The sequence below is a fragment of the Lepidothrix coronata genome, unplaced genomic scaffold (assembly GCF_001604755.1).
Source record: "Lepidothrix coronata isolate B3197 unplaced genomic scaffold, Lepidothrix_coronata-1.0 Scaffold17, whole genome shotgun sequence".
NCBI classification, from domain to species: domain Eukaryota; kingdom Metazoa; phylum Chordata; class Aves; order Passeriformes; family Pipridae; genus Lepidothrix; species Lepidothrix coronata.
In genome coordinates this window covers 1930613-1943537 of record NW_016690197.1, presented here as the reverse complement: position 1 = coordinate 1943537, position 12925 = coordinate 1930613, and the positions used below count along the sequence as shown (strand labels likewise).

At 40.3% G+C, this 12925-nt stretch overlaps 1 protein-coding gene across 6 annotated transcripts; it reads left to right on the top strand.

Annotated features, from left to right (window-relative positions):
• Positions 1–1070: 1070 nt before the first annotated feature.
• Positions 1071–12687, top strand: GHITM (growth hormone inducible transmembrane protein). 6 transcript variants are annotated; one of them, XM_017807089.1, is made up of 9 exons: positions 1071–1179; positions 2588–2747; positions 4279–4378; positions 5623–5734; positions 7058–7199; positions 8300–8408; positions 9449–9637; positions 10204–10375; positions 11188–12687. In XM_017807089.1, exons 2-9 carry the CDS (start codon positions 2619–2621, stop codon positions 11273–11275), a joined length of 1041 nt encoding a protein of 346 aa, XP_017662578.1. In that variant the 5' UTR covers positions 1071–1179; positions 2588–2618; the 3' UTR covers positions 11276–12687. The 6 variants fall into 6 exon arrangements, with proteins under 6 accessions (XP_017662578.1, XP_017662579.1, XP_017662582.1 ...); XM_017807090.1 differs by lacking the exon at positions 1071–1179 and adding an exon at positions 1384–1513; XM_017807093.1 differs by lacking the exon at positions 1071–1179 and adding an exon at positions 1765–1784.
• The last annotated feature ends 238 nt before the right edge of the window (positions 12688–12925 follow it).

Below are 12925 nucleotides of genomic sequence, written 5' to 3'. Positions count from 1 at the left end.
TTCTCTGAAGAATATTGAGTGTCTCAGTAGTGCCTAACTCTAGAATGAGTGCCTAACTCATTCTAGAGTGAGGATTAGCTCTAGCACTGAGAGAACAAGAAATGCTGATATGCAGCTGGGATGGGGCTGGCAAAGGAGAAATAAGGCTGCCGAAAGAATTCTTCTGGTAATAGTAAGGGTCTGGACTGAGCCGTGTCACAAGCGTTTGGTTTAGGGTTAGTGCTGGTGGAGAGTAAACGCCAGAGGTCCATTTGGAGTTGAGCTGCCAAAGGACTGCAAGAACTTCAGAGAGAAAACTTCCCTGAGGAATTGATAGTCCAGGGAAGTGCTGCTCTGCTTTTCCTAGGGCTCAGTTTAGCATTAGGGTTACACTTGGAAAGTATCTCAGAGCTCCAAGTAGAGTGATGCTGGAAAGAAGCTGCCAGAACAGAAATAGTTTAGCCCAAAAAGGGAATGTTTAGCCCCTGCAAGGGCTCTGGACTGCCCTTGCAAGGCTGGGATTAGGGCTGGCAGCATCCGCTTCTGTAATTTATGCACACAATATTGTATTTTATGCTTATCTGGCATGTGAGCACCTTAAAGCATGTAATATAATCCACATGCAAGAGAGATGTAACTCCAAAGAGGTTAACAAAGGGGGAGATTTATCTCCTTGTTCATGCTAGACTGCTGAGCCGTAAGGGAAGGGAGTACAAAGGTCCTTAACCTTGTGAGACCCTGAAAAGGGCAAGACTTAAATTCACGGGCAGCGAGCAGCAGAGGTGACACGGGGGCCGTGAGGTGGGCGGGCTGGCACTTAAAGGTCACATTGGTATAACATCCATATATCCACATATCCGTATCCCGTTAATATCTCCGCACAACATTCACACGGCCCTGCACTCCCGTCATACCCGGCCGGGGCGGCCGCGCGCCCCCTGCTGGCCCGGCCGCCCCTCGGCAGCGCCGGCCCCGCCCGCGCCCTTCCAGAACCTTCCCCGCCGCCTCAAAGATGGCCGCCGCGCGGCACCTCCCCCGCCCCCTCCAGCCAATGGCGCCTGCGGGCTCCGCAGTCACGTGGGTCGGGCGAGCCAATCGGAGCAGGGAGCGCTAGGGGCGGGCTGGCGTCAGTTCCGCTGCCGAGGGGCTGGGGCCGCGCGGGGTCGGAGCGGGGCGGGCGCGTAGGAGGCGGCGGGGCAGGTACGGGACGGGCCGGGACGGGCCGGGACGGGCCGGGACGGGACAGGGGTGTGGGGGGAGCGGCAGGGCCGAAAACGGGAGAGGGTCCACGGTCCACCCATGCTGTGGCGGACGCGAGCGCCGCCCCGCCGGGCCCGGGAGGGGTTTGAGGTGCGGCGGTGCCTGCGCAGCGCTGCGTTACGTTAGTGCCGGTTATGGCCAGTTAATACGCGGGAATGTCCGTGGGGTTTTATTCTGGTTTTAGCTCTCTTGCTCTTTGTAAAGCGCTTGAGGTTGTCTTGCTTCAAGTATCAGGTTCCAGGGGAAAAAAGGCCAAGATCCCAGAGTTGGCACTGTGAGTTTCTGCAGGCCTTGTCGTCCGGGTCTGGGTGCAGTGGGACAGGCCGGGATGTGCCTCGTAAAGTACTTCCCGTTATGGAAGCAGGATTTCATAGCTCTACTTCAGAGCAAAGTAGCTTTCTAGCAGCAGGATTAATTTCTCCCTGTCGCGTCTCTGTGGTTAATGTGAGTTGTTCGGTGCTGTGCGTGCTTGTTCTCACTCGTGTTTATTAAGGTTACCTTTGTTTAGGATGCTCTTAGATCATACTGGACGCTGCACACGTAAGGTATGACCTTTGAAAAAAAGGTACTGGTAGTTGGGGTGTCCTGTGATATCAGAGGTTGTGTGTATTCATAATTAAGGGGGGGGGGGTGTATAACGTGCGCCGTTTGTGGCAGTGAGGGGTAGTTTTCACACTGCCTGCGGAACACAAGGGCTGTGTCTGTCCGTCTGGCCAGGAGCGGCGTCCCTGTTTTCTGGTCAGGGCTGCTCAGTATGATCTGAACCTGTGTTCTGCGCTGTGACCTTGACTGAGTGCTGTGCCCACAAAACCAACTAATTCTTTAAAGGGTAGCTTAAAGTTTCTCTTAAAACTTTTTTCCACCACGTATGTTGTGCTGTTTACTCATTTGGGTTTAGACTTAGATGGAGTTTAACTTTAGGGCAGCTTTTTGAGCATTTATGTGGAGGGCAGAGCACTCATGCAGTGTTATGTCTCAAAGTGAAGGTTAGTTGCCAGGGTAACTCAAATGTAAGTACATAAAGGGTCTTGATTTATTTTATGGCATGAAAAGTAGTGTGTTCTCTGTTTTTTAGTAAGCTGTGAGAGAGAAGTCTCTGATGGAAATGGGAGATAAATACAAGTGAAACAGAGTTAAACTGCATTTAAGAAGGTTCTATGTCTTATTACAGTACTTATAGTAATAATAATGGTTTAACTGTAGGCTTTTTTTTTTATTTGGGGATTTTTTTGTTTTATTTTTTTATTTTCTTTACTACTTTTATTGTGGTTGAGAATAAGTATTAAGTGTGCCTTATCTGAAAACCTTGTAAGAAAATAGTAAAATGTATTTTCTTGTGTATTTGCAGGAACACAGTGTGCCAAGTTATCTGAGCAACCATGCTGGCTGCAAGGCTGGTGTGCCTGAGGGCACTGTCATGCCAGACTATCCGCCCTGCTATCACTCAGGCTTCCCCAGCCTTGAGGAACTCCAATATAAAAGCATACAGGCTGTGGCAGCCTAACCAGGTAATGTAAATCCTCTTTCTGGTGGTCCCAACGGCAGGTATTTTAAAGAGTTGAGTGTATTGCCAGAAGAATCATTTTGCATGGGGTACCTGCTTTGGGTGATCAAAAGTCTTCTGCTTGTTTGAGGTACCTACCTGCTCTAATTTACTGAAGGAATAATATTGCTCAGTCCAACCACAGGGTTTTTAAAGCATTTGAAGTGATATCTTCTATTCCAATTACTTATTTTTCTCTTGGAATTAATGGGGAAAATAACTTAAAGGAGACAGTTAGAGACAGATAGGCTTTGCTGTGTAAAATGGGAGGAACAGAAATTCTTGTCCTGTCTCCCTGTTTCCAAGTTACAGTCTTGAATATAACATTAAAGTAAAAACTTTCTTTGTAATTATTTTAGTCCCAACATGTGTTTAGAGCTGTAGCCCAGGTTAGAGCAATTTCTGAGCTATGGCAGGACAATCACAGATCTAACCAGCAACTTTAGAAACTTGTCATTATACTGAGACACTGTCTGTTTATTCTTCATTGAGAGATGTTGCAGACATACTTTCTAGCCAGGCAGAAAGCAACCGTAAGAGGATGTTGCTCTTCTGTCACCTCTGTGGTGAAAGAGCCACTGGCAAGTTCTTCACTTCCATTGTGTTTTCCTCTTAAGTGTTCCAAGTTTGTAGATGTGTTGTGTCTTTTTGTGTGTGTGCGAGTTTTCAAGTGTTGGGCAAGATTTTGTTATCTGCTAAACACACCAAAACTGAAGGGCTATGGTAAAGGTCCTGACTTATAGAGCTCTGATGGCTGATGGCAGTGCTTTAGATCTCGAGTTTTAGTGTTAAACTCACAGCTTTGAGTGAGTCCTTGGCTGCTCAGGTGCAAGTTTAATTTAAAATTACCTGGAAAAAATGGTAAGAAAACTTCAAAAGTTATTTTTGAACTTTAATATGGGTTTATTCTGTGTTGCTTTTGCAACTAACTAAGACATTGAGTAGCATACTATAGTTACTTGGAGCTTGTCAGCCTTTAAAATCTTGAGTTTATAGGCCTTGATTCAAGGTTTGTTCTCTAAATCAAGGTTAGAATTGAAAGCAAAGAATTCAGGTTGCTTTTCCAAATTTAATGTCTGCAAAGTATAAATATTGTGCTAGAATATTTTTTACATTAAAGTGTTTACATGAATAGTATTTTAATGTGGGAAGCAAAATATTTTTTTACAAAATAATAAAGTAAAGATTGTGTTTTTACATTTGAAAAAAAGGCATGTGGCAGTGTTTAGTATGGTGGGACAAGAGTAGATGAAATGCAGTCTGAGAACTTCAGCTTCTGAAATGCATTGGTTCTCCAATTGTAGAGTGTGTGGATGTTTTTCACAAAGGTTTCTAAACTTTAATGTTCAGTTGTTTCCCTTGAACACAGTTGCGTCATATGTTTGGGAGGTAAGCACAGAGTATGTAACAATTTCAAGTGTAGCAAGTAAGTTGATAAGAATGTCTTGTATTTTATTTCATAACATCTTTTTTTATGCTATTTCCAAATCTAACAGTGTTATGCCACCAGAGTAAGAACAGGTGTAAGGCGAGGAAAACTTGGCCAGGAAGTCAAAGAAGCAGCGTTTGAACCATCTGCAGAAACTGCACTTAAAGGTAGAGTAGTTCTGCTTTAAATACTCAGTATCTTTGTATCTCAACTGAAAACTTCCTCGAAGGAATATGTTTTTTTCAAACCGTTAAAGAGACTGAGAATATTGTTTCTTACATAAGTTTGCTTAGTGCTCTTCAAACAACTGGAGACAATTTCTCTGCTTGTCTTTCCTTGTAAAGTTTAAAGCTGCAAATGTGTCACAGTCTAGAGAAATTCCTTGTCTTTAAGCTGCTTTTGACAACTAGTAAGTCAGAAATTATTGTCTCTTAATGGAGATTTGATTTGCAGATATCAAAAAATAAACTAAAGTTGCTTTGCTACCTCTATCTACTCTGTGTACTGTTTACAGGAAGAAAATTCTACAGCGTGTACAGTTTGCAAAAAAGTGGTTTTGGTGTTACAGTTGTCTAAGACATTGGCTTACTATGCTTGCTGGTATATCTAAGTGTTTGTAATTTCTGTGGCTTACAAAGGGATTTTTACTTAGTGTTCAACAGAACAGAGTTGTAAATGTCTAATTATTGCATTGAATTGGCAAATAGAATATGTATATTGGCTGGATAGTGTCTTGACTATAACACATTAGGTAATGTAGTCTTAGAGTTACACAACTGAAGGTATTTAGTCACAATTGTTCTTCAGTTATAACAATGTTTATGATTGAGGCTTACACTTGTAGCAGTAATTGATAGGTGGCACAAATCAGGCAGTAGAAAGCAATGGTGAATCAAGTGGTGGTGTTACCCATGAGCTTTGGAAATCCCTTTTCAAACTGGTGTGGATATAATTGCTACCAAAAAGCCCTTGAAGGAGCAAGCATTAAGGGCAGATGAATGAGAGGAAAGGACCCGATATCTAGGTTTTGTACTGTTTTTTAGCAAGTTGAATAGTGAAATCATATACAAAATCAGCTGACAGTTAAGCTCTTCCATTAGAGACTCTGTTAACTGGTTTTGTGTTGGAAATCCTGTCACTGTGATGAAGGTCAGTAAACCTGGCACACTATGAGCTGGACTCTTCTTACTTTTTTGTGAAGCTGTATTGTGTTGGTGAGGTGAATCTCAAGTTTTTCCCATGTAGCTCATTGAGAACTGGTGATGCACTGCCCTTAAGTTAAGTGGAGCTTTAAGAGAGAAGATTAGCACAAATCAGCTGTTGCAGATACAGCAAAACTCGTGTGAGGATGTTGTTAACTATCCAAGAAAAAGCATTCATGAGAGTGTGGGGTTTCTATTTCTTTATACAGCTGATCGCCTGGGGAAAATTATTGTTGCTGGAGGGGCTGCTGTTGGCCTGGGGGCCCTCTGTTACTATGGATTGGGCATGTCCAGTGAGATTGGAGCCATCGAAAGGGCTGCGTAAGTAAGATGGTTTACTTTTTTAATTAAAGAGTGCACTAAGCAAATCTCCCTTCCCTTCATATCTGCTCACCCAGTGTGCCCACAGCTTACACTTTTTTTAAGCTCTGAACAGAAAACCCTCGCCTCTGTCTCTGCAGGTTTTTAAAGCATATAACTGAAAGCAAAACTAGAATTATTTAATTATCCAGTATGCTTAAATGGATATTGATCTGAGTTCCTTTGTTTTGCTAAATCTGAAATTTATTTGTGAAGAGTATATAAACTTGCCTTATGAGGTTTGCCTCAGATAACTTTAGAAGGGTGTCCTTCTAAAAAACATATTGCTAAGACCACTTTGCCTGGTGTTCCTGTGAGACTGTTCATTAAACTTCAATACAGCTGTTGGAAAGAGTCTTCACTAAACACAGGGTCTTAGCATAAGCCTTACTCTGATAAATGTTTTGCTTAAAACTTTGGTATATTGCTTTTTGATCAACCAAAACCTGACTGATGGCAAAACCTTGCAGGCAGACTTAAAAGATGGTTAGTGATAAGCATGGGCTTGGGAGAAGTGTGTACTGGAGACATTTTGCTTTGCTTTGCATTTGTATTTGGAAGCAGCTGTCTGCATTTATACTGAACGCTTGCTGGTTGTATCTGTGAGAGGCTTTTCATATGTAAGCTGTGTCTGGGGTTTTTTTCACCCATGAGCCTTGAAGTAACGGGTCAAAAGAGTAAAATGGGAGAAAATGTGTGTGCTATGTTTAAGTTTAGTATTATCAGGGAAAGTTTTCTGTCCATGCTGTGAGCAGATGATTGTGCAGAAACTCATTCATGTCTAGGTCTGTTACTATTGTTAGAGCTCTCAAAATGATGTTTGTCTTGTGGTGTCACATAATCATGTGCACTGTGACTCAGCAATTTGTGAGCTGCTCAGGAGGCAGTGTGCTCACTGGTGTGTACCAAGTACACATTCCATAGGCCTTTTTCCTGGAACCAGTTTCTTATATATGTACTATTCTCTGTTTTTCTGTAGTTAAAAGCATTCATTATTCAGGTTCCCCTGTATACTTCCTCCTTAGAATTGAATTATAGTTAGCATTATTTGTAACTTGTAATTATTTGTATTTGTGTTTCTGCAGAGTTATATTAGACTGTACCGACAAGATTGAAAGGCTTGCAAAGTAAACTCGTGGCAGAAGTTGCTAGACCACATCACTGTTATGAAACCTCCCTTATACCCATAGCTATAAATATATTTAACAGCTTGATTGTGTTTTTAGTTGTTCTCCATTTGGAAACTGGTAACTGTATAGTTGTGTATGACTGCTTATTTTTCAGTATTTGGCCAGACTATGTGAAGCAGAGAATTCAGTCCACGTACATGTACTTTGCGGGAAGCGTTGGCATGACAGCGCTGTCTGCTGTGGCAGTAAGCAGGACTCCAGCACTCATGAGCCTTATGACACGGGGCTCCTGGCTGGTAAGTTCATGTTATAAAAATGAAAGTATTTACTGAGAAACACCCTCAAATGTGATGGTTGATATATATATAAAAAAAAAAAAGAGAGATGTAAACTAATTGGTGAAAAGTAAGGCAAAACTTCACTTACATTCATGTCTTTATCCATAAAGACCCTTCAGGTGTCCTAATGATATTTTGTGATTTAAGATTTGGTGACTCTAATTACGTGCTGATGTGGACTTTCTTTACTACTTTGATACTTTGTCAAAGACAAACTACACGGGCAAAAAAAATGCTATGTCATCCTTACCAGCTGTAATTAAGAACGTCGTATAAATAGCTACCTGAAGCTCATGAAACTGTTTCTGTTGCTGTCTGGAAATGGAAATGCAGGTCTCTATGCATTCTTACACTTCCCTGTACTGTCCTGTATAGCTCTTTGAAAGCTGTATCCTGTTTGCCAACGCTGAACCAATACTGGTGGGCAAATCATCCAGGCGAAACACTAACAAAATCTGTCTGCTTAGTGCATATTCAGTGTGTTAAGCGGAGTGAAACGATAATAGTTAAATGCCAACACCTACATAACTTAAGGAGATTAATTAAATAATGCATCCTTGGTGATAAACCAAAGTTGTACATTTCTGACCAGTCTGGGAGGTGCTGGATGACTCTGCATGGAATCATCATCAGTAAGAGGAGGTAGTGAGGCTAAAAAAGTCGTTGGTAGCAAAAGATGTGAACTGAGTATTGGCTTTCGTGGAGAAATGTACAAGAAAAAAAGTAAGGCTAATGCATTTCAGGTACCTTAATGAGAATGAGAGTAAGGGGCAGGACCATGTGTTTCCTTTCTGTTACTTACACAGCTGAGATTGTTGCCAGCTTAACCAATAAACGTGTATTCTTAGAAGACTGAGTAAAAATAAAATGAAAATTACTGTAAACTAAGATCTACAAAGATTTGATTGTAACCTTACAGGAGTAAAACTGACGAACACTCATTATGAATTAGGTTGCTGGTTTCACTAGAATTACACTACTGACTTTTAAACTAGGAGATTAGAACAGAGACCATATGTCCTAATGCTAACTTGAGCTCTGTAATTCTGTTTCTACAGGCAATTGGTGCGACTTTTGCAGCTATGATTGGTGCTGGAATGTTGGTCAGGTCCATATCCTATCAAGACAGTCCAATAGCTAAACATGCAGCTTGGATGTTGCATTCAGGTTTGTGATTTTAATGTTTGTTGTAGAGATGTCTGTGCTTCAGTGTGACCAGATTCTTACTTTAACAAAACTTTAACTTTAAAGTCAATTTTTATATACTGCTGTAGAAGAGTTAAGGTTTTTCAGAGACCGTTGAGAACTCCTGAATGTCAGGGAAGAATTGCTAAGTGTCCTTAACAGAACTCTAGTGTTTTTCATAATCTTCTAGAAGAAGTCAGGCTCAAGTTAAACTTGAGATAGGTATATGACATATGGGATAGAACTAACTGGTTTTGTAGCTCTTTGGTTTTGTGACTGCTTTCTGCTACTGTAGCTTCTGTAAGCACTCTTGCCTATGCTAACCATTTCAGTATTAGTTTACTACTGAGGTATGTGTCCATCAGGTATTTAAGCTGTGAGTACAGATCAGTTTCTCACTAAGAATACCTACTTCAAATAACAGTGGCTATCATTTTTCAAAACTGTTTTGACAGAAATATTTTATGGTTCAGCAAAGCCACATGGATGCTGGACATTAGAATCATATTTGCCTCTCCAGAGCTTCTCTGCCAGGAAGTTATGTTTATTGTAGCGATTGTTATTATGTTAAACAACCTAATATAATAATAATTAACTAGAGAAGTTTCATACAAGACTAGCAAAAAATCTGACTTATTTGCCTAACTGATAATTGTACCAGACATCTGTGCTGCTTTTCAGTGTCACGTGTTCCTAATGCTATTATGTAGTTGATTAGTCCATGCCAAGTATCTCTTACTAGCTCTGTTTTGAACCGATCAGTATGTTGACTTTTGTTAGTCTTTTTTCCAAAGACCAGCTCCCTGAAGTACTCTCCAGAACTAGATAAAAGTAGGTCATGGAATTTAAGGTTACTAATTTGTTGTGCTCCCTTCTAGATAAGTGCACAGTCAAGTACATTGATATTTTGTTGTGTGAGTGGATTAGATTGAGCCATGCCATCTGAATGGAGGGGGAAAAAATCAATTGTTTTGAGATGTGATGTTCCAAACCTTACATGTGTTTTGTTTTGCTTTGGGTAGGTGTCATGGGGGCGGTGGTGGCTCCTCTAGCCTTCCTGGGTGGTCCCTTGCTGGTCAGAGCTGCCTGGTACACCACTGGAATCGTCGGAGGGCTCTCAACTGTGGCCATGTGTGCTCCAAGTGAAAAATTCCTGAACATGGGAGGACCACTTGGCCTAGGCTTAGGCTTTGTTCTTGCCTCTTCCATTGGTAAAATACTGTTTTGATATTGTCATATAAAGTAGGTTATGAACTTAAGCTACTGAGGTGCAGCTCACACTGAGTTGCAGGCTGGTCTGTCCAGTTAAGATTTGCCTTATATAGCCCTGGCAACTCTAGCACAGCAGAAACTACTGTTATATTTGTTCTTGAAAACAAACGTGAAGGTACAGTTCTGGGAAATGTTAGTCTGACAAACACCCACTAGTGGTGGCTTATATTTTTAGTTACTGCCGGTGAGTGGGGAAGACAGTAAATGTGATCTTAGTTCTCAATCCCCTTGTTCTTCTTTGTGTTTCTAGGCATTATTGTAGTCATAGGGAGGGAAGTACCTTCACATGAGAAAAATACACAGTTCCCTAGGGTGTTCAAAATTCCTGGTTGTATATGTGACATCTTCAGAGTGTGTGTTTTAAAGCTCTTGGTATCAAAACTGCACCACAAATGGAGAATTGAATACTTGCTGAAAAAACGTGTGTTACAGTTACTGAAGTTTGACCTAACTGAGAGTAGTAGATACACAGTTTTCTTTGACACTATTGTACATTCCTCTCCAGGATCCATGTTCTTGCCTCCTACTTCTGCTTTTGGTGCCGGCTTGTATTCCGTAGCCGTTTATGGTGGATTGGTGCTCTTTGGCATGTTCCTGCTCTACGATACACAGCTTGTTGTCAAGCGTGCAGAAACTCTTCCCTATTACGGAGTAACCAAATACGACCCAATCAATGCGTAAGTGTTCTGTGTTAGCAAAGCTGATCTCGGTGTCTGTGTAAGAATTTGCCCCAAGCTATATTGAAGTATACTGTAAAAATAGCCTTTTGTTTATTGTTCAAGTGTACTGCTGTTAAGCGTGAAAGATCACAGGTTTTAAAATAACAATGAGAAGACAGATAGTGAAGTTAAAGCTGAAAGCATCTGTCTGAACTGTGAGAAACAGTATTGAATGTGTGATGTCACATGCCTCCAGCAGTACATTCTGAAAAGTATTTTTGTTTTCTAAAGCATTGCTGAGAGAATTTGTAGCTGCTTTCTGAAAATATCTGTCAGTATTAGCTGATAGAAAAAATGTTAACCTTTCTATAGGCGTTAAGTACGTAATAGTCTGTCACTAAATAAAAAAGCTGCAACGGTGTGATAGTTAGGGAAGAAAGCATTAATTGACTCAGTAAAGAACGAATGTGACTAACAAGTAACTTCTTTGTAAATGTCTGTCTGATCTTAGATGAATTCTTTACCTCCTTGGTTCTATTTTCTTCTAATTAAAGTAGAAGATAAACAGATCAAAGTACAATATAAAAGCACAGGGCTCCTATAGGAGAACAGTATCCTGTCTATTAGGACTTCTGTAAATAGTTCTTGCTGGCAGAGGTGGTAGAGGAAAAGCAGGGGTGTTTTTTGACATATCAAGCATTGAGGACAATCATAGTTGAGTTTTGTTACAGATGCTTCATGAGGACTTTTTAAATGAAGTATAATGGTGTGAAATGCCAAATAATACTATTTCTGTTCAACAATATTAACTTTGATTTCTTGTTTCCTAGATGCATGGGTATCTACACCGATACACTGAACATCTTTATTCGGGTGGCCACCATGCTTGCAGGTGGTGGTGGTGTCAGGAAAAAGTAAACTGAGACTCTTCTTTACAACTGTCTTGACAGCGTACCGAGTGCACATACTGAATAAATATTCATGGTTTAAAGCAGTATTGCTCCAAGTGAGAATTTTAAAGCATTTCAGCGTATTGTTTCAGTGCAATGTGATTCAGACTTAATAGTTTTTCTTCAAACACTTTCCAGCTCTGTGTTTAAAATAGTGCAAACTGCTTCTAATTGTACATTATTTTGGGAAAGTAAATTATTTTTAATATATAAACAGTCTTACCTGCTTTTTAATGGGTTTGATGGCAGTTCAACTTTTACTTTCTTTTACTGTGACTGCATAGTAAAGGAAGTAATTCCTGAACTGGTATCCCATATGCAGGTAGGGACACAACCTACTTCATGAAATGCTGCTTAGATGCATCGGTTTTCAGTTAAGATTACATAATTTTATTTCAGTGACATCTTAAGAAAAACTGAATAAATTATATATGGCACTAAATGCAGTAATGACTTTGACCTGGGCAGAAATTTCAGAAAGATTTAAGCAGTTGTCAGAAATGTGTTGGATTTGACAGGTGAGGTGACCAAAAAGTGTAAAGGAGACAAGATGTGAAAACTATGCAATGTTTGTCCCATATGAACTTCAGTCTCTTTCTGGAGTAAACATGAGAATTCCTTCCTTTAATGCTGACTGGATATAATAGCTAGGTTATTTTGTTATAGATTTATAAAATCATTGAATGGCAATATACCTGTGTCTTTCTTCTGGTGACTGTATTTCTGTACTGCAGATGAAGGTTGTCCTTCATGCTCATCTCTTGGAACCTTGTACAATTGGCGCAGAAAGAGGGAATTGGGGATGGCATGCTGGAAACCCCAATATCTTAAATTTACCATACTGGTGTGTGCATTAGTCTGTTTATCTCTTCTCCAAATTAGGAAGTATAACTTGGTCTAAAAGAAAAGTTCCCTAATAGTGAAATTGATTTAATAGTAAGAAATTTATACTTCACAAACTCTGTATGTTGGAATAAAAGGTGAGTTCTTGGGCCAAGAAAGTTTCAACCTAATGTCAACAGCTCAGATTTTCAGTTTCTGGTAAATATGCTATGTTTATCTATTGACCTATGAACAATAAAATTCTAGCCTCACAAGTTGACTATTCTCACTTTTGCTGTGTTAACAAATATTTTAGTACCCCTGCACTAATAACGTGGTGATTTTTTTGTTTAGTTTTGTTATGGTTACAATTTCCTTTGTCAGAGAGGGCATATTCCTCTATATAAAAATGTGCAAAGATGGTTTTCAGTTTTGCTGGCGAGCATCTTTTGGGGATGTTTCCCTGATGTCTTCTGAAGAGGTGTGACTTGCTTCTGTGATCATACCTTGGTCCAGAATCAGATGTGTGAATAAACAGTAAAATGTAACTAGTTCTGAGCACTAAATAAGACCACTTGTTTCATCTCTCTTTCTGGACTAGGTTGGGAGTTCTACTTAGCCCAGTCAAACTTTTGCTTACAGATGATTAATTTGTTTTTCATAGCATATTGCATAGTATTTTTATTTTTTTCACAGGCTGATATGTAAGGGATTAGACCTAAGGGACCTAAGCACTGTATTGTTTGGTATAAGACTTTGAGGGTCCAAATAAAATTTAATCCAGGAATTTTAGGAC